Genomic DNA, 20,787 nt, shown 5'->3' on the forward strand with positions numbered 1-20,787 from the left:
AACCCCTAATATTTGAAAAGATTCTGTTTGACATTGTAACAAATTGTGCAAAAAATAAAAATAAAACATGATTTAGTTTGTATTTAATTTACAATTTCTATTTTGGATAATTAATGCACAATTAATTTAATGTTATTAAAACAAAATACTATAATGCAATAAATGTATGTTTGACCGCTCCATGTGGAGTGTTGATGCAGTAGTGCTGGCACGACGGGCTGCTGGGACTGGAGCAGTTGTTCTTCAGACACCCCACACCCTCATCAGAGCTGTCTGCACAGTCAGACACCCTGTTGCACACCAGATCTGGGTCCACACACTCCCCATTTCCACACTGGAACAAGTGTGTTGGGCATTTCATTTGACCACCTACAAAACAAGCAATGATTATACATTTGTATTATTGAACTGACTCTGCAGTTAAGTAGTTATTGCACTTACATCCAGACTCATCACTCTCATCTTTGCAGTCCTTTATGCCATCACACCTCCACGTTGTTGCAATGCATTGAGTTTTAGATGCACATGACCACTGGAACTCTCCACACTTCAGCGGAGTCACTTTGCAGTTCTAAACAGAAGAGGTTGTTTGACTGCATTTCACAGATAGATATCTTGCAATTTTGTTGAACCTTCTGAATACATGTCCACTTGCATGTCTACTTAGTTTGAAACACAAATAAAAAGCTAGAAATATAAACACCACAAACCAACCAAAGGAAAAACACCACAACACACCACGATTAAAACTCCAATAACACCACCAACACAAACAAACAAAAGACCAACACACCACAACCACAAAACACCGCACGCCTCAAACAACAAACAAAACACACTGCAAATAAAAACATACCACAACCACAAAACAAAACACCACAGCACACCACTAACATCAAACAAACAAAACACCATAGCACACCAATTAAACAAAACAGCACACCATAAACGCTAAAAATCGCCGCAAACAAAACACCAACACACCACAAACTAGGGCTGCATGATAAATCGCATGCAATTGTCATGCGCATCTCGTCAGTAAAGCCGGTTCTGTGATTAGTAGTAAATCTCCATCACGTACATTCAGATGTTACGGCATTTAAAACACTGAGCCATAGATCACTGACAAGCTACGCAATATCGCGTTCAAAATCAAATGCGATTCATCCGCGATTATGAACGCGATTTTGCGTAGCTTGTCAGTAATCTACGGCTCTGTATTTTAAATGCCGCGACATCTGAATGCACGTGATGATTTACTACCAATCACAGAACCAGCTTTACTGATGAGATACGCATGAAAATCACATGCCATTTATCGTGCAGCCCTACACACACACACAACACACCAAACAAACACCACACACACCTCAAACAAACACCAAACAAACAAAACCACAACATACCACAAAAAGATAAACAATTTGCACGATAATACAGATCACCAAACAGAACAAAACACTATAGCACACCACAAACACCAAACAAAACACCACAGGCAAAAACACCACAGCACACCACGAACATCAAACAAACAAAACACCATAAACACCACAGCACACCAATCAAACAAAACGCCAACACACCACACTACAAACACCACACAAAAATACCACACCATAAAAACCAAACTAAACCACCACAAACAAAACACCAACACACCGCAAACACAACATACAAACCAAACAAACACCACATCACAGCACAAACACCAAACAAAAACACCAACACACCGTAAACACCAAACAATTACACAAATCAGCACACCACACAAACACCAAAAAAACAAACAAAAAAACACTAACAAAACACCAACACAATACCACACACAAAACAGCACACAACACAAACAAAACACCAAAAACACCAAACAAAACACACTGCAAAAAAAAAAAAAACCGACACACCACAACCACGGAAAAACAACAGCACACCACACAAACAAAACATCAAACAAAAAACACTGCAAACAAAACACCAACACATTAACACCACACACACAACACAAACAAAACACCAAACAAAACACACTGCCAAAAAAAAAAAAACACCAACACACCACAACCACGAAAAAAACAGCACACCACACAAACACCAACAACACCAAAAACACCAAACAAAAAACACTGCAAACAAAACTCCAACACATTAACACCACACACAAAACGCCACACAACACAAAACACCAACACACCGTAAACACCAAACAATTACACAAATCAGCACACCACACAAACACCAAACAAAAAAACACTGCTAACAAAACACCAACACACCGACACACCACAACCACGAAAAAACAACAGCACACCACACAAACAAAACACCAAAAACACTGCAAACAAAACACCAACACATTAACACCACACACAAAACAGCACACCACACAAACACCAACACACCACAACCACGAAAAAACAACAGCACACCACACAAACAAAACACCAAAAACACTGCAAACAAAACACCAACACATTAACACCACACACAAAACAGCACACCACACAAACACCAACACACCACAACCACGAAAAAACAACAGCACACCACACAAACAAAACACCAAAAACACTGCAAACAAAACACCAACACATTAACACCACACACAAAACAGCACACCACACAAACAAAACACCAACACACCACAACCACGAAAAAACAACAGCACACCACACAAACAAAACACCAAAAACACCAAACAAAACACCAACACATTAACACCACACACAAAACAGCACACAACACAAACAAAACGCCAACACACCGTAAACACCAAACAATTACACAAATCAGCACACCACACAAACAAACAAAAAACACTGCAAACAAAACACCAACACATTAACACCACACACACAACACAAACAAAACACCAAACAAAACACACTGCCAAAAAAAAAAAACACCAACACACCACAACCACGAAAAAAACAGCACACCACACAAACACCAACAACACCAAAAACACCAAACAAAAAACACTGCAAACAAAACTCCAACACATTAACACCACACACAAAACGCCACACAACACAAAACACCAACACACCGTAAACACCAAACAATTACACAAATCAGCACACCACACAAACACCAAACAAAACACACTGCCAAAAAAAAAAAAACACCAACACACCACAACCACGAAAAAAACAGCACACCACACAAACACCAACAACACCAAAAACACCAAACAAAAAACACTGCAAACAAAACTCCAACACATTAACACCACACACAAAACGCCACACAACACAAAACACCAACACACCGTAAACACCAAACAATTACACAAATCAGCACACCACACAAACACCAAACAAAAAAACACTGCTAACAAAACACCAACACACCGACACACCACAACCACGAAAAAACAACAGCACACCACACAAACAAAACACCAAAAACACTGCAAACAAAACACCAACACATTAACACCACACACAAAACAGCACACCACACAAACACCAACACACCACAACCACGAAAAAACAACAGCACACCACACAAACAAAACACCAAAAACACTGCAAACAAAACACCAACACATTAACACCACACACAAAACAGCACACCACACAAACACCAACACACCACAACCACGAAAAAACAACAGCACACCACACAAACAAAACACCAAAAACACTGCAAACAAAACACCAACACATTAACACCACACACAAAACAGCACACCACACAAACAAAACACCAACACACCACAACCACGAAAAAACAACAGCACACCACACAAACAAAACACCAAAAACACCAAACAAAACACCAACACATTAACACCACACACAAAACAGCACACAACACAAACAAAACGCCAACACACCGTAAACACCAAACAATTACACAAATCAGCACACCACACAAACACCAAACAAAAAAAACCACTGCTAACAAAACACCAACACACCGACACACCACAACCACGAAAAACAGCAGCACACCACACAAACACCAAAAACGTCAAACAAAACACACTGCAAACAAAACACCAACACATTAACACCACACACAAAACAGCACACAACACAAACACCACCAAAAACACACTGCAAACAAAACACCAACACATTAACACCACACACAAAACAGCACACAACACAAACACCAAAAACACACTGCCAATAAAAATCCACCAACACACCACAACCACGAAAAAAAACAGCACACCACACAAACACACCAAAAACACCAAACAAAACACACTGCAAACAAAACACCAACACATTAACACCACACACAAAACAGCACACAACACAAACACCAAAAACACACTGCCAATAAAAATCCACCAACACACCACAACCACGAAAAAAAACAGCACACCACACAAACACACCAAAAACACCAAACAAAAAACACTGCAAAAAAAAAAAAAAAAACACCAACACACCACAACCACGAAAAAACAACAGCACACCACACAAACAAAACACCAAAAACACCAAACAAAACACACTGCAAAAAAAAGCAAAAACACCAAACAAAATCACCACAACACACTAAACAAACAAAATACCACCACAACACAAACACCAAACAAAATACCACACAAACAAATAAACAACAAACAAAAACACCACAAACACTAAAAACATCAACACACCAAACTAATTAAACAACCAAAATCTCAAACAAAAACACCACAAAACAAAACCATCACAAACACACCCCAAAGCCCAAAATATTACAAACAAAAACACCAATCACCAAACAAAACCTTCAACCCAAACTCCTCAAACACCATTAACACTACAAAACACCACAATCACCAAACAAAACCTTCACTTAACCACCACAAACACACTGTACAAATACAACACACTACAAACACTGAACAAAACCTTCACTACAAACACCATAAACACAAAATACCACAAACAAAACCACTAATAAAAGCAAAATAGCAAAAACAAAAACACTACACACCAAACAAAATACCACACACACAAACATCAGACAAAATGCAAATAACAAATTACAAAATTCAAAATCCAACAAAAAACAACAACAGCAAACCTAACAAAAACACAGACACACCACACCCACACATAACAGCATTAAAGTAAAAACAAGAACAGTAGATTCTCCTTCAACAAGATCACTCAATCAGTGCAGTCCCTCACCCTCTCATCAGCTCCATCACTGCAGTCCTGGTCTCCATCACAGAGCCATTCTGTCAGCAGACACTCATGCGTGTGGGGGCAGCGCTGCTCCACAGGACAGTGTGGAGGTTGAGCACAGCCCTTCTCATCCGAGTGATCACGACAGTCAGCGTACCCATCACAGCGGAGAGCCATCGCCACGCACTGACCGTTACTGCACTGGAAACGGTCACTGGAACAGGGCTCTACCACTGCAGGATGAACAAACCCAAGGGTGAGGAAAACCGTTCAAACACTGAACTAAGTAAATTGCTAAAATTACAATATGTCTAAAGTATTGATTTAAACCAGATTACTCCCATTTAAAATAATACAATATTCAGCTGCTAACAGAACACCAGGCACAAGCTTTTTGCCAGAGTAAAGGCTGTATTTATGTTGACATCAATATACAGGTGCATCTCAATAAATTAGAATGTCATGGAAAAGTTCCTTTATTTCAGTAATTCAACTCAGATTGTGAAACTTGTGTATTAAATAACTTCAATGCACACAGACTTAAGTAGTTTGTAGTTTTTGGTTCTTTTAATTGTGATGATTTGGCTCACATTTAACAAAAACCTCTCAAGGTTGTGGTTCTCTCAGTTGGTTGTGCATCTTTTTCTTCCACACTTTTTCCTTCCACTCAACTTTCGGTTAACATGCTTGGATACAGCACTCTGTGAACAGCCTCTTACCCTCCTTGTGAAGGGTGTCAATGATTGTCTTCTGGGCAACTGTCAGATCAGCTTCATCTTCTCCATGATTGTGTAGCCTAGACTAGAGAACCAAACTGAGAGACCATTTTGAAGGCTCAGGAAACCTTTGCAGGTGTTTTGAGTTGATTAGCTAATTGGCATGTCACCTTATTCTAATTTGTTGTTGTGAATTAGTGGGTTTCTGTTAAATGTGAACCAAATCATCACAATGTAAAGAACCAAAGCTTTAAACTACTTAAGTCTGTGTGCACTGAATTTATTTAAACACATTAGTTTCACAATTTGAGTTGAATTGCGAAAATAAATTTGAGATGCACCTGTAAATGTGTATTTTGGATAAAAATGAGTGGAATGGAAGCCAACTCAATATTGCAACATCTTAATAGATCAAGATGAGCTAATACTCATCAGTTCCTGAATAAGTCTTTGAGACTGAACCCAGATCTTTTTTCCAAAACTTACTACTACGAACACTTCATGCCTTTGACTTACCACAGTTGGCTTCATCAGTGCCATCTGCACAGTCTCTTTCACCATCACAGAGGAAGGATTCAGGAACGCAGCGGGTTTTGTTGTCACACTGGTGCCTGCACTCCTCTGAGAGCTTCATGCAGTTGATTTCATCCGATCGGTCCTGACATTGAGGTGTGCCGTCACACACAAGATTCATGTCTATACACTTCCTGCCATGAGCACACTGGAACTGGCCTACAGGGTTGAATAAATAAAATACATCAATTTGGCCAGTTTAATTCTTTATTAAATAAAAATAAATTGTATTTCTCCCGTAAGTGTACCTTTTTTACATTTACGCACACAGTTCCTTTCATCAGATCCATCTTTGCAGTCTTTCTCCCCGTCACACACGTGGCTGTACAGGACACACTCTTTCCCATCCCTACAAGGTTTGGATCCCAGGGGACACTTCAGAGGTAATGAAGCACTTGCAACCACACGATCAATGTCTGAAATGGACAAAATCAATTGGAATGACCCTACTAACAAAGTTGAAATTAAATATTCATTACACTTTTCATGAAGATCAACACTAAAGATGACGTTTTAAAGGAGGAAACACGTTGCATTAATGCTGCCTTCATGTGCTATCGTAATTATGGTAAATACCAAAATCCGACATCGAAATTGCACATGAACACCCACTCACGTTGTAATTTCCACTGGAAAGCTCGAAATTTATGATACCCGAGCTGCCGAGATGGGATAAACTTTGACCTTTCAACATGGCGGACAGCAACGAAACTATACTGAATGGTAAGCATTGCATGATGTTAAAAGTTCTCTGCTGTTTAGTTGGGTAGTTAGTAGCCCCCATAATGCTGTGGCATAAATAATTTTAATAACGTCGCTATTTAAACGAAGTGTTGTCTTTAAAAAAATAACATTAAGAGAAGATGCTAGCTCGTCGTGGCTCGCCTCCAGTAGGGTGCTGTGCGGTACAGTGTTCTGAAAGAGGCAATTTTCTCATGTTATTTTATTCGGTCTGTTTTACCAAAGTAGCATGTGAGGACAAATTGCGAGTTCGCCATGTTTCTCTTCACTACGACAACAAAAGCACCTGAACACGACACACTGGTAATTTCCAATTCACAAGTGGAAAGCATCATCTTTCCCATATCACATGAAGGCAGCATAAGAGCCGGGGGTGAAAACTTTTTGAATTTGATGATCAGTGTAAATTTGACTTATTTTGTCTTCTGGGAAACATGTAAGTGTTCCTGTAGCTTCTGAAGGGCACTACTAAATGGGAAAAAATATATACTTAGGCAAAATTGGATTTTTCAAATGTTTCAAAAGTTTTCACCCCCGTCTCTTAATGCATCACGTTCCCTTCTGAAGCGTCAGTGAGTGTTTGAACCTTCTGTAATAGTTGCATATGAGTCTCTCAGTTGTCCTCAGTGTGAAAAGATGGATCTCAAAATCACACAGTCTTTGTTGGAAAGGGTTCAAATACACAAAAATGCCGAAAAACTTTTTTTTTTCTAAAGAACAGCAGGCAGTTTAACTGTTCAGGACAAACAAGGGACTCATGAACTACTATCACAAAAACAAAAAAACGGCCAGCTGTGGATCATTCAGGTAACAAAATGAAGAATCAAGTGTATTTACCTTTTGAACAGGGTCATTTTTATAAATTCAACTATTATTTTCTCTTGTGGACTATATGCAAGCACCTTTTATTTGAAATATCTTATTCAGGTCTAATAAAAAAAAAAAATAACATGCATTTTGTATGATTTTGTCCAAATAAATAACATTTAGCAGATTCTACAGGTGTATGTAAACCTTTGACTTCAATAAATTGACCAATAAATTTATTCATAGCATAAATTGTGGACTTACAGCAGTTCTTCTCATCTGAACCGTCTCTACAGTCTGGTTTTCCATCACAGAGCTGCTGGCTAGTCAGGCACACCCTCTTCTGGTCGCAAAGCAAAGCACAGGTTGGGCATTGTTTCTCATCGGATCCGTCAGCGCAGTGTGGCTGACCGTCACACAGCAGGGTTCTCTCAATACACTTCCGTCTGTCCTTGCACAGAAACTGGCCTGATTTGAGTAGAAATTCATCATTTTGTCAAGTGTGCATTGAGTTTGAACTACAACATTTAAGAACAGGACAAATTCCATCTGTTACCTGGATCTGGACATGAATACACGCAAAACTGCTCATCGGCTCCATTGGGACAGTCTGTCTTTCCATCACACAGCTGGGATTGTGTGATGCATTTTGAGGTTTCATGACAAAATACAGAAGGGCTTAAGCAGATGGGCTGGTCTGTGATGGATGGGCTGGTAGTGGGAGCTACAAAACAAATCAAGGAGTACATTTAACGTCTTAGCCCATTTTTTTAATGCAATAATTTTTAATAAGAATTCCTTTATAATAAAATCAGACATCCTACAAAGACTCAAAATAATGTTGTACCTTTTAAGTAAAGAGTAAAAAAGACAGATAATTAAAGGTGATAAATAAATAGTGAAAATTATATGGTGATAAATACATATTTTACACAATATTGAAAAAAAAAAAATCATATTCCAAGTGATTTCCTTCATCTTAAAACCAGACAAGATCATCAGATTTTTAAGCTAAAACAGAAGTAGGGATTAATAAATAAAGAAATGGTGATAAAGTAGTAAAATAAATAAATGGTGAAAAAGAAAGATGAATTAAATATATTAGTGGTGGGCCGTTATCGGCGATAACGTGCTGCGTTAACGTGAGACCAGGGGCGCCGCTAAGGGGGGGTAAGTTAGGACAATTCTAAGGGCCCACGCCTTTTAGGGGCCCCCAGAGATCTGCTTTTGTGTGGTGGGGGGGCCCAACCTCATATTTTGTCATAGGGCCCAAAATTGCGAGCGGCGCCCCTGCATGAGACTCTTATTGGGCGATAAAAAAAAATATCGCCGTTAATCTATTCTCAAAGTTGGGTTGGGAGCTGGGTCTAAACTACGCAAGATATGATGACTTTCACCTTGATATTTTAGCGCAGATGACGTATATCTAGTCGAATTGCACTGTAGGGGGCGAGAAAGAGTCTTCAACTTCTGTGAAATTACCACATCAAATGAGACGTGCTGACATGGATGCAGTTATGAAGCCGCTTCAGGGCAGGTGCGTTGCTAGACCCTTTTTACTGGGGCACGTGCCCCAGTGAAAATCTGCTGTGCCCCAGTAAAATCTCAAGTTTGAGTTATAATTTACTTTGATAATCCCGAAATAAAGACATTAAACTATATGCAACAACTGAATTGACGCTTCTAAAAGCAACGCAGTTTAATGGAAGACTATGCACGCAGATATCCATGCCCGTGCACGTCTCTGTATTTAACGGCAACGCGCACGTCGCGCAGCCTTTTGCGCAGAAGTACTTGGTTACACAAGTTTGTATAGGTAATTATGTTGTAAATGCAATTGTCAAGCAGTTTGTGATGCATTTTGGAAACAGGAGATGAGCGTCTGATTTAATGCGCCACCTGACTTGAGAAACCCGTTCTCAAAGACTTACTTTTAGTCATTATTTAAGTAGCACACATATTCTGAAAATGCCTTCAGCAGAATTTAAATTAGCCATTTTAATCTAGATTAATACCAAGATTTAATCTAGATTAAAAAAATTAATCTATGCCCACCCCTAATATATATATAGTGATAAATATAAATGCATCTTTTACACAATATAAATAATAATAAAATATAAATATATATCTCAATCAAGGGATTTATTTTATCATATAATCAGACAAGATAATTCTTCAAAAGTTCCAAATTATTTTTTTTTACCTCAGATTTAAGCCAAAAAAAGAAAAAAAGTTGTGATTAATAAATAAACTAATGGTGATAACTGAAATAAAAACAAATACAAAACAAATAAACAAATATATAAATAAAATAAACAATGAAATATATTGATAAATACATATTTTTAAACAATAATTAAAAATTATGCATATTTCAATAGATTTCCTTTATTATAAAATCAGACACAAAGATTAAATTATTTTTGACCTCAAATTTTTAACAAAAAACCGCAGGGAATAATATATAAACAAACAAACAAAGATAAAATGTGATAAATAAATGGTGGAGAATTATTAAATATTTGGTAAATACATTTTACAAATAAAAAGTACACATTTTAGGGGATTGAAAATTTACCTTATTTTCATACTAAAAAAAAAAGAAAGTGGCTGATAAATAAATACATACATAAATAAAGATGAATGTGAAAAAGTTAAATGAAATACCTAGTGAAAATTAAATATGGTGATAAATACATATTTTACACAATATAAAAACCATTTCAGGAGATTTCCTTTATCATAAAATCCTACAAAGATTTTTTAACTTAGATTTTATGCCAAAAAAGAAAAAAGAAGTGACTGATAAATTAATAAAAATAATAAATAGTGATAAAGAAAGATTATAAATTAGAGAAAAAAATAATAATAATAAATTACGAAATAATTAAATTGAGACAAAATGGTGAAAAATAAAGAAGGAAATAAACTTCTTTTTTTAGGGATTTCCTTTACCATTACACCAAATGGCAAGCATATGACGTTTTAATGTTTTACTAGAATAAAAAGTTAATTTTAACTTTAAACCATTTTAAAAGATAAATAAATCAAAGAAAAATAGTTTAAAAATTTTGGAATGTAGTTTTCATAATCAACCAGTTAAAAAACTTACCACAGTTGACTTCATCAGTGGCGTCCACACAGTCTCTCTCTCCATCACAGAGGAAGCTCTCTGGGATGCAGCGAGTTTTATTATCACACTGATGTTTGCATTCGTGTGATCGAGTGAAACAGTCCAGTTCATCAGAGCGATCCTGACACTGAGGTGTGCCGTCACACACCTGCTTTCTGTCGATACACATCCTCCCATGAGCGCACTGGAACTGATCTATGAGGAAACACTGTTAGTTACACACGTCTTCAGTTACAGAAGACAATTAGGGACCAATTAAATGTGTTTTACCTTCTTTACACTGAGATTCACAGTCGTGTTCATCAGATCCATCTTTACAGTCCATCTCTCCATCACACACATGACTGTACAGCACACACTCAAGTCCGTCCTTACAGGGTTTAGAGCCCATACGACACTTTAATGGTGCTGAGGTGGAGGTTTTAGGTATTGGAGTGGGACATCCCATCTCATCTGACCCATCAATGCAGTGAGAGCGGCCGTCACACACCAGTTCCCTCTCCACACACTTCCTCCTATCCTTACACAGGAAGTCACCTATAAGAAAAACAAATAAAGAATTGTGACTAAATGCATGCTTTAACAAAGCCATATTAAGGAAGTAACCTTTGAGTACCTGAGTTTGGACATCTGTCAAAGCAAAATGTTTCATCATATCCATCAGGACAGTCTCTCTTGCCATCACAGAGCTTGGTGTGAGGGATGCACAGCGACCCGTCACGACACAACACAGCCGGACTCTCACACTTCACCACCTTTGTGGGGTACCCTGAAGGCAAATCCATTAAAAATTAGTATTTTAATCAAATTTATAAAACCAAATCACATAGCACAGGACATATTCCCACCGCAGTCAGATTCATCAGTGCCATCCACACAGTCTTTCTCTCCATCACAGAGGAAGTTTTCAGGGATGCAGCGGGTTTTATCATCACAGCGATGGCTGCAGCTCTTGCTGCGTATGAAGCAGTCCCTCTCGTCAGAGAAATCTTGACACTGTGGTTTGCCGTCGCACACTAGTTTTGCATCAATGCATTTTCTCCCATGGGCACACTGAAACTCCCCTGATGAACAACAAAACCACCTAGTCAGAGTTTAAAAATCAGTAGTATTTTATACTTTATCTTTTAATATGTAAAGTGAGAGAAATAATTATTTGATCCCTTGCTGATTTTGTACATTTGACAGAATAACAACAAATCAACAACGAAAAACCCAGAAAAATGGATTTAAAAAAAGGTTATGAATTGATTTGCATTTTAATGAGTGAAACAAGTAAAACATGAATTAGTTTTTGATGGCAAAACTGAAACTTCCGGCGTTTGCGTATTCTACGACAGAGCGCGTGCACATGTAACGTGACTGATGCCAAACTCGTGCTCATGACAGATGGACGTGGCTGTGTATCAAAGGTAAAAAATGATATAAATACTGTTCAGTTTCTCACAAAAACCGATCGTTTCGTGTCTTAAGACATCAATGTATCATCACGAGCCGCAGGGTGTAATTTGGATTTGTCTGTGCATGTTTTTGTTTACTTTTAAAGGTTTGGTGCCCATCCACGTCCATGATAAGGCTGGCAGACTGCACCGGTTTTCATTAAAAATCTTTGTTTGTGTTTTTCTGAGGAAACAAAGTCACCTACATCTTGGATGCCCTGGGGGTAAGCAGATAAACATCAAATTTTCATTTTTGGGTGAACTATCCCTTTAATGTGCTGCTTCTTGAGCTTTTTTTCAGTTTTTGGTCATTGTCATGCTGGAATACCCATCCATGACCCATTTTCAATGCCCTGGCTGAGGGAAGGAGGTTCTCACCCAAGATTTGACTGTACATGGCCCCGACCATCCTTGCTTTGATGCAGTGCAGTTGTCCCCTTAGCAGAAAAAGAGAGTTTGTAATCTGTCTGATTGATTGCTTCTGTGGACAGATGTCTTTTATACAGGTAACACGCTGAGATTAGGAGCACTCCCTTTAAGAGAGTGCTCCTAATATCAGCTCGTTACCTGTATAAAAGACACCTGGGAGACAGTAATCTTGCCGATTGATAGGGGATCAAATACTCCAGATTTTTTTTTTTGTTATTCTGCATGTTATTAAAGTTACAGACTGATCATTTCTTTGTCAGTGGGCAAATGTACAAACTCAGCAGGGGATCAATTAATTTTTCTCTCAATGTATTTTTAATATCTCTTTATGTACCCATTTATTTATGAAGTATTTCGAGTATTTGTGTAAAAACATTTATGGCGGGACTACCTGCTTTACAATTAAAATCGCAGTCAGATTCATCCGACCCGTCCTTACAGTCCATCTCTCCATCACACAAATGACTGTACAGCACACACTCAAGTCCATCCTTACAGGGTTTAGAGCCCATACGACACTTTAATAATGCTGTGGTTGAGGTTTTAGGTGCTGTAGTGGGACATCCCATCTCATCAGAACGGTCAAGGCACTGAGAACGGCCGTCACACACCAGATCCCTCTTAACACACTTTGTCCGGTCTTTACACATGAAATCACCTGGCAGAAAATGTTGTGAAACTGTAAATAAGCAAGAACTTTAGCCCAAGCTATGCATGCTACCAGTACAAATCCAATGTGTTAATTACTGCGATATGGGCAGTTGCGAAGACACGGCCTCTCATCAGAACCATCAGGACAGTCTTTTCTCCCGTCACACAGATATTGCTGCAGGATGCACAGCGATGTCCCTTGACAAGCCACGTATGGGTTTTTGCAGGGTGATGGTGGAGTGGGCATAGCTACAAAAATAAACAAAAACTTTAAGCCACTGGTGCAAAATATACTCATCACATTTTAGATCTCATATGTAGAAGCAAATGTGTGATTTCTGATTTACAGCGGACTCACCACAGTCCGCCTCATCCGAGCCATCCCAGCAGTCCCTCATACCATTACAGATGAACACCTCTGGGATACAGCGACTGTTCCCATCACAGCGGATGCTGCAGCTCTTGGTGGGTTTCCAGCAGCCCGCTTCATCTGAGTGATCTGGACACTGAGGAGTGCCATCACACACCTGCCGGAAGTCAATACACTTCTTCCCTTGAATACACTGAAACATCCCTGCCAAAGAATCAGCGCACAAGAAACACAAATGCGTGAGTCAAGACTCTTTGGTCCTTTTCAAAAAATTAGCATATTGTGATAGTTCATTATTTTCTGTAATGTACTGATAAACATTAGACTTTCATATATTTTAGATTCATTACACATACCTGAAGTAGTTTATTGCCTTTTATTGTTTTAATATTGATGATTTTGGCATACAGCTCATGAAAACCCAAAATTCCTATCTCAAAAAATTTGCATATTTCATCCGACCAATAAAAGAAAAGTGTTTTTAATACAAAAAAAGTCAACCTTCAAATAATTATGTTCAGTTATGCACTCAATACTTTGTCGGGAATCCTTTTGCGGAAATGACTGCTTCAATGCAGCGTGGCATGGAGGCAATCAGCCTGTGGCACTGCTGAGGTGTTATGGAGGCCCAGGATGCTTCGATAGCGGTCTTAAGCTCATCCAGAGTGTTGGGTCTTGCGTCTCTTCAAAACTTTCTCTTCACAATATCCCACAGATTCTCTATGGGGTTCAGGTCAGGAGAGTTGGCAGGCCAATTGAGCACAGTAATACCATGGTCAGTAAACCATTTACCAGTGGTTTTGGCACTGTGAGCAGGTGCCAGGTCGTGCTGAAAAATGAAATCGTCATCTCCATAAAGCTAGCTGCATTGACCCTGCCCTTGATAAAACACAGTGGACCAACACCAGCAGCTGACATGGCACCCCAGACCATCACTGACTGTGGGTACTTGACACTGGACTTCAGGCATTTTGGCATTTCCCTCTCCCCAGTCTTCCTCCAGACTCTGGCACCTTGATTTCCGAATGACATGCAAAATTTGCTTTCATCCGAAAAAAGTACTTTGGACCACTGAGCAACAGTCCAGTGCTGCTTCTCTGTAGCCCAGCTCAGGCGCTTCTGCCGCTGTTTCTGGTTCAAAAGTGGCTTGACCTGGTGCCTGTACACGGTGGCTCTGGATGTTTCTACTCCAGACTCAGTCCACTGCTTCCGCAGGTCCCCCAAGGTCTGGAATCGGTCCTTCTCCACAATCTTCCTCAGGGTCCGGTCACCTCTTCTCGTTGTGCAGCGTTTTCTGCCACACTTTTTCCTTCCCACAGACTTCCCACTGAGGTGCCTTGATACAGCACTCTGGGAACAGCCTATTCGTTCAGAAATTTCTTTGTGTCTTACCCTCTTGCTTGAGGGTCAATGATGGCCTTCTGGACAGCAGTCAGGTCGGCAGTCTTATTTTTTTTTTGCGGTTTTGAGTAATGAACCAGGCTGGGAGTTTTTAAAAGCCTCAGGAATCTTTTGCAGGTGTTTAGAGTTAGTTGATTCAGATGATTAGGTTATTAGCTCGTTTAGAGAACCTTTTCATGATATGCTAATTTTTTGAGATAGGAATTTTGGGTTTTCATGAGCTGTATGCCAAAATCATCAATATTAAAACAATAAATGGCAATAAACTACTTCAGTTGTCAGTTGTGTGTAATGAATCTAAAATATATGAAAGTCTAATGTTTATCAGTACATTACAGAAAATAATGAACTATCACAATATGCCAATTTTTTGAAAAGGACCTGTATTTAACACAGTACATTTGCAGAAGTTTCTGGAATAACATTCTAAAGGATAATCTGAAATATTTCTATGAATATCAAACATGTTTTATATTTTCCAACTCGAAAATATATTTAATATAAATTAAATCATAATTTGTCAATTTAGATCTGCAGACTGGCTCTGAATTTTGGCAAATGGTGTTAACTTGTCCAGATTGTAAAACAGTGCAAAAATCTGGGCAAAGGTTGTATACCAGTGGTCTCCAACCCTGCTCCTGGAGAGCTACTGTCCTGCAGATATCAACTCCAACCCCAATCAAACACACCTGTAGCAGGTAGGTGTGGTGGAGCAATATTGGAACTGAAGTCTGCAGGACGGTACGTCTCCAGGAGAACCCTGTTGCATAGTGTAATACAGCATTTAGTCAATATTATTAAAGAACAACAAAATGGATAACAGTTGAGAGTGTGAAACTTTGGTAATCTCTCACCTGGATTGCATTGAAGGTCACATTGTTCTTCATCAGATCCATCTTTACAGTCCTTCTCTCCATCACATAAATGGCTGTACAGCACACACTCATGCCCGTCCTTACAGGGTTTAGAGCCCATACGACACTTGAAGGGTGCCGTGGTGGTTTCAGTTGCTTTGGTGGGACATCTCATCTCATCTGAACCATCAAGGCAGTGAGAGCGGCCATCGCACACTAGAGCTCCCTCAATACACTTCCTCCTGTCCTCACACAGGAAATCACCTGTATGAATACAAAGCAGCATAGTAATTATGACAGGTATCTGTGGTATAATGACTTGCTAAGAAAAGGCAAAGGAGGAGAATAACAAGAAATAGATGTAAAGAAAGAGGTGGAGAAAGTGAAGGAGGGAGGATTACAACACTGTGCATGAGGAAGAGAACAAAGATAAGAACAACAATGAAGAGATAGGAATAAGGAGGTGAACAAAAGAGTTAAAACGAGAAAAGCAAGAACAAGAACAACGAGAAGAACAACCATGAGGAGGAAGAGAAAAGGAGAAAGAAGAGAGAGGAGGAGAAGGACGAGATGAAAAGAGAAAATGAGGAGAAAAGGAAGGAAGAGAAGAACAAGGAAGAGAACAACAACGATGAAGCAATAGGAACAAGGAGGAGAAAGGAGTCTAAGAGTGGTCAAGGATCAGAAAAAAGGAAACAACAACGAAGAGAACGAAGGAGAAAGAAGAGTGAGGAGGAGAACAAGGAGGAGAAGAAAGTGAAAGAGGATAAAAAAAAGGAGCACAATGAGGAGAACATCTACAAAGGGAGAGAAACAAACAAGAAAGGAGAAAAGGAGCAGAAAGAAAAGAGGTAAAGGAAGCAGAAAAGAACAAGAATAAAGAGAAGAACAAGGAGGACAACAACATCATTAATGAGGAGGAGGAGGAAGAGAACAAGGAAAAAGATAAAAAGGAGAAGAACAAGGAGAACAGGCACAAAAAAGAGAAGGAGTAGAGAGAGGAAAAAATGTGAGGAAGGAGAATAACAAGGAGCATGAGGAGGAGAACAAAGAAGAGAAGAACAAGAGAACGTAACAAGGAGAGAGGAGCAGAACAAAGAGGTAAATTGGGAGGAGCAGAAGAAAAGAACAAGAACAAATAGAAGAACAATGAGAAGAACAAAGAAAAGGGGTAAAAGGAATAAAGGAGGAGAATGAGAAGGAGGATAAGAAAAAGGAGAATGAGAAAGAGGATAGGAATAAGGAGCATGAGAAGAACAAGAGAGGAACAAAGAGAGAGAGGAGCAGAATGAAAGAGGTAAAGGGGAGGAAAAGAATGAACAAGAGCAAGGAGGAGGAGAACAACAACAACAACGAGGAGGAAGAGAACAAGGACAAAGAGAGGACAAGGAATAAAGAGGAAAAGGAGTACAGAGGTGAAGGTGAAGGATAACAATGAATAGAGGAACAAGGAGAAACAGGAGCAGAACGAAAGAGGTAAAGGGTGAGGAACAGAAGAAATGGAAGAACAAGCATGAACAGAAGAACAAAGAGGAGAACAACAATGGAAAGGAGAAGAACAAGGAGAAGAGGAACAAAGAGGAGGACGAGTACGAGGAGAAGGTGAAGGGGTATAAGAACAAGGAGCACGAGAAAGAGAACAAGTAGAAGAACGAATGAGGAGAAGAGCAAAGAGGACAAAGGGACAAACACAACAAGGAAGAAGAGAACAAGGAAAAAGAAGTGAAGAGAAGAACAAGGAGGAGAGGAACAAAGATGAGTATAGAGAGGAGGAGAAGGTGAAGGAGGATAAGAACAAGGAGCATGAGGAGGAGGAAAGAGGATAAACAACAATGAATAGAGAGGAACAAGAAGAAAGGGGGAGAATGAAAGAGGTAAAGGAGGAGCAGGAGAAAGGGAACAACAAGTAGGAGAAGAACAAGAACAACGAGGAGGAGGAAGAGAAAAAGGAAAAGGAAAGTGTGAAAGAGGAAAAGAATAAGAAGCAGGAGGAGAACCACAAGAACAAAGGGAGGGGAACAAGGAGAAGTGGGAGCACAAACAGGAGGAGGTGGTAGAGGATAAAAACAACAAGGAGGATAAGAATAAGGAGAAGGAGGTGCAGAAGGACAAGGAGAAGAAGAACTAGAAGGACAAGCAGGAAGAGGAAGAGAAGGAGGACAAGATGGACGAGAACAAGGAATAAAAAAGGAGCAAAAAGATGAAGAAAAGCCAAAAAGAGAGGTTTAAGGTAAAGGAAGAAGAGGAGCAAAAGGAGGAGAAAGATGGTTTGCTGGACTTCACGTGAGATTAGTTTTTCCATTTTAGAAGGGTCTTGTCACTTGTCAGCTGAAAAGGATGTTAGAAAAGCCAGCAGCAAACAAATTTAAGCTTTTTTTTTTCAGCTGAGAGAAGTTCAGATATTTTACCTGGAGCAGCACATGCATCTATACAAGAAGCTTCATCAGATCCATCAGGACAGTCTCTTCTGCCATCACACAGCTGAGCCTGAGACATGCACACTGACGTTCCCGGACACAACACAGAGGGACTCTTACAGCTTGTTTGAGCTGGTCTGGACATAGCTGTCACAAAACAGAGCAGGTATAGTCTTATTAGGTCATTTATAGTTTTGGGTAACATTTAATTCTTCCACCAGACAATGCATTTGGAAACTGGGTCATAGGACTGATATTAAGTATAAGTTGGAAAGTGACAAGCAACTACCGATTGACTAGAAAAGCCACACTTTTGAAATTGGCATAGAGTTAGGTCCACTCCTGCTGTAGTTTATTTCAGTCTAGACCAAAGATCCAAAGGTGGCTAAATCAGGGATCCAAACTGGATAGTGGTGGGCTGAGGAGGGAGTTAAGGAGGCAGAAGAAAGGCTACGAAACAGGAGGCAGGTGGGAGTGGGAAGGGGGCATGAACCTGCCTACACCTTTAAAATAACAATTGCATTTCTGGACTTCAGTAGCTGTTTGAGATCCACCAACAACTATCTGTTTTCTTTGCAGACATTTCCTCAAGACCAGGAATGTTCAGTGATTGACAGCAGACTAGATGGAGAACTAAGTTTCCAAGTGGAGGTGGGTCATAGAGGATTTGGGGCCCATTTGTTAGTCAGAGCCTTCAACAATTTGTGTACCACAGGAGAGGAGGAGAGCCTGCAGTACCACCAAAGTGGCATTGAGGGTATTAAAATGGCAATGACTTATAAGTGGGTTGCCATCTAGACACTAACTGGGGTCACCTTGAGCAAGATGTATGATGTTGAAAGAGCCAAAACACCCAGGGATTTCAGGAACATCAGTAGATGTATGCATACAATATTTCAGTTGGATGTCTGTCACAATATGAAAGACCAGAAAGCAACCTTAGCTTCTGCACTTTCATATTGATTTTGGCCCTCTCTGGAATTTATGCATTGTTTTACACCCAGTTATTACATATTCTTAGATGAACGAAGCTTTGCCTATGTTCAGGAGAAGTCTTGGCTCACCACAGTTAGCTTCATCAGTGCCATCTCGACAGTCCCTAATCCCATTGCAGATTAAGACTTCAGGAATACAGTGAGTGTCCCGGTCACAGCGCAAGCTGCAGCTCCTTGAGGGTTTCCAGCATCCTGCTTCATCAGACTTATCCAGACACTGAGGAGTCCCATCACACACCTGATTCATTTCAATACACCTCCCTCCAGAAGCACACTGGAACTGCCCTGTGGTGGAAGAACAAAGACACAATGAGGTCATTACTTGGATACAATTGTAAAAATGTTGAGATGAAGGTTTGAGAGTACTGAAATTTGTCTAACCAGGTTGGCACTGACGACCACAGTCCCATTCATCAGATCCATCTTTACAGTCCATCTCTCCATCACATACATGACTGTACTGCACACACTCATTGCCATCCTTACAGGGTTTAGAGCCCACACGACACTTCAATGACTCTGTGGTTGAGGTTCTAGCTGCCATGTAACAAGCCACCTCATCAGAGCCGTCAAGACAGTGAGCACGGCCATCACAAACCAGATTCCCATCAATACACTTCCTCCTGTCCTTACACAGGAAGTCACCTGGCACAACATTACAGATGTCATGTGCTTTGCTTTTTCTTTGGGAAAAACAGGTTATTTACACTGAAGATCAAGTGAAAATTTACCAGGTTTTGAACAAGTGTCTACGCACGAAACTTCATCAAAACCATCTGGACAATCAATCTTCCCATTACATAGCCGAGTCTGAGAAATACACAGTGACGTTCCTGGACACATCATGGATGGACTTCTACAGATTGGAGGCGGAGGTTGCAAACCTGAGTTGCCTTTGTTCAGTGTCACCAAATTGATATCCCCTTTTTTAATCTCAGCTGTGAAAATAAGGAGATCAGGCATGTTTTAATAAAGGTTAAACAGAGAACAAATAAGACTATTACTCATTCCACATGCAAAAGTTCTGCATCTAGCCAGTCTCAAAGTGATAAAGGTCTTAAAGAGAACCCTGGGTATTAAGGATTGAATGGCTTAATATAATGTATATAGTGTCCCTTTC

At 39.6% G+C, this 20,787-nt stretch overlaps 1 protein-coding gene across 1 annotated transcript in view; it reads right to left on the reverse strand.

The window, feature by feature from the left end:
* Positions 1–16,541, reverse strand: part of LOC141298992 (uncharacterized) — a 35,465-nt gene extending 18,924 nt beyond the window's left edge. The window contains exons 1-15 of the mRNA XM_073829276.1: positions 16,256–16,541; positions 16,033–16,161; positions 13,989–14,204; positions 13,727–13,879; positions 13,371–13,637; positions 11,960–12,175; positions 11,728–11,880; positions 11,382–11,648; positions 11,091–11,306; positions 7,255–7,264; positions 6,676–6,926; positions 6,371–6,586; positions 5,142–5,371; positions 442–571; positions 176–369 (exon numbers count right to left, since the gene is read on the reverse strand). Of these exons, the coding sequence (XP_073685377.1) occupies positions 176–369; positions 442–571; positions 5,142–5,371; positions 6,371–6,586; positions 6,676–6,926; positions 7,255–7,264; positions 11,091–11,306; positions 11,382–11,648; positions 11,728–11,880; positions 11,960–12,175; positions 13,371–13,637; positions 13,727–13,879; positions 13,989–14,204; positions 16,033–16,161; positions 16,256–16,541 (2,934 nt within the window). The remainder of the gene's footprint in view (positions 1–175; positions 370–441; positions 572–5,141; positions 5,372–6,370; positions 6,587–6,675; positions 6,927–7,254; positions 7,265–11,090; positions 11,307–11,381; positions 11,649–11,727; positions 11,881–11,959; positions 12,176–13,370; positions 13,638–13,726; positions 13,880–13,988; positions 14,205–16,032; positions 16,162–16,255) is intronic.
* Positions 16,542–20,787: the final 4,246 nt, after the last annotated feature.

The sequence above is a fragment of the Garra rufa genome, chromosome 23 (genome assembly GCF_049309525.1).
Source record: "Garra rufa chromosome 23, GarRuf1.0, whole genome shotgun sequence".
In the NCBI taxonomy this organism is placed as follows: Eukaryota; Metazoa; Chordata; class Actinopteri; order Cypriniformes; family Cyprinidae; genus Garra; species Garra rufa.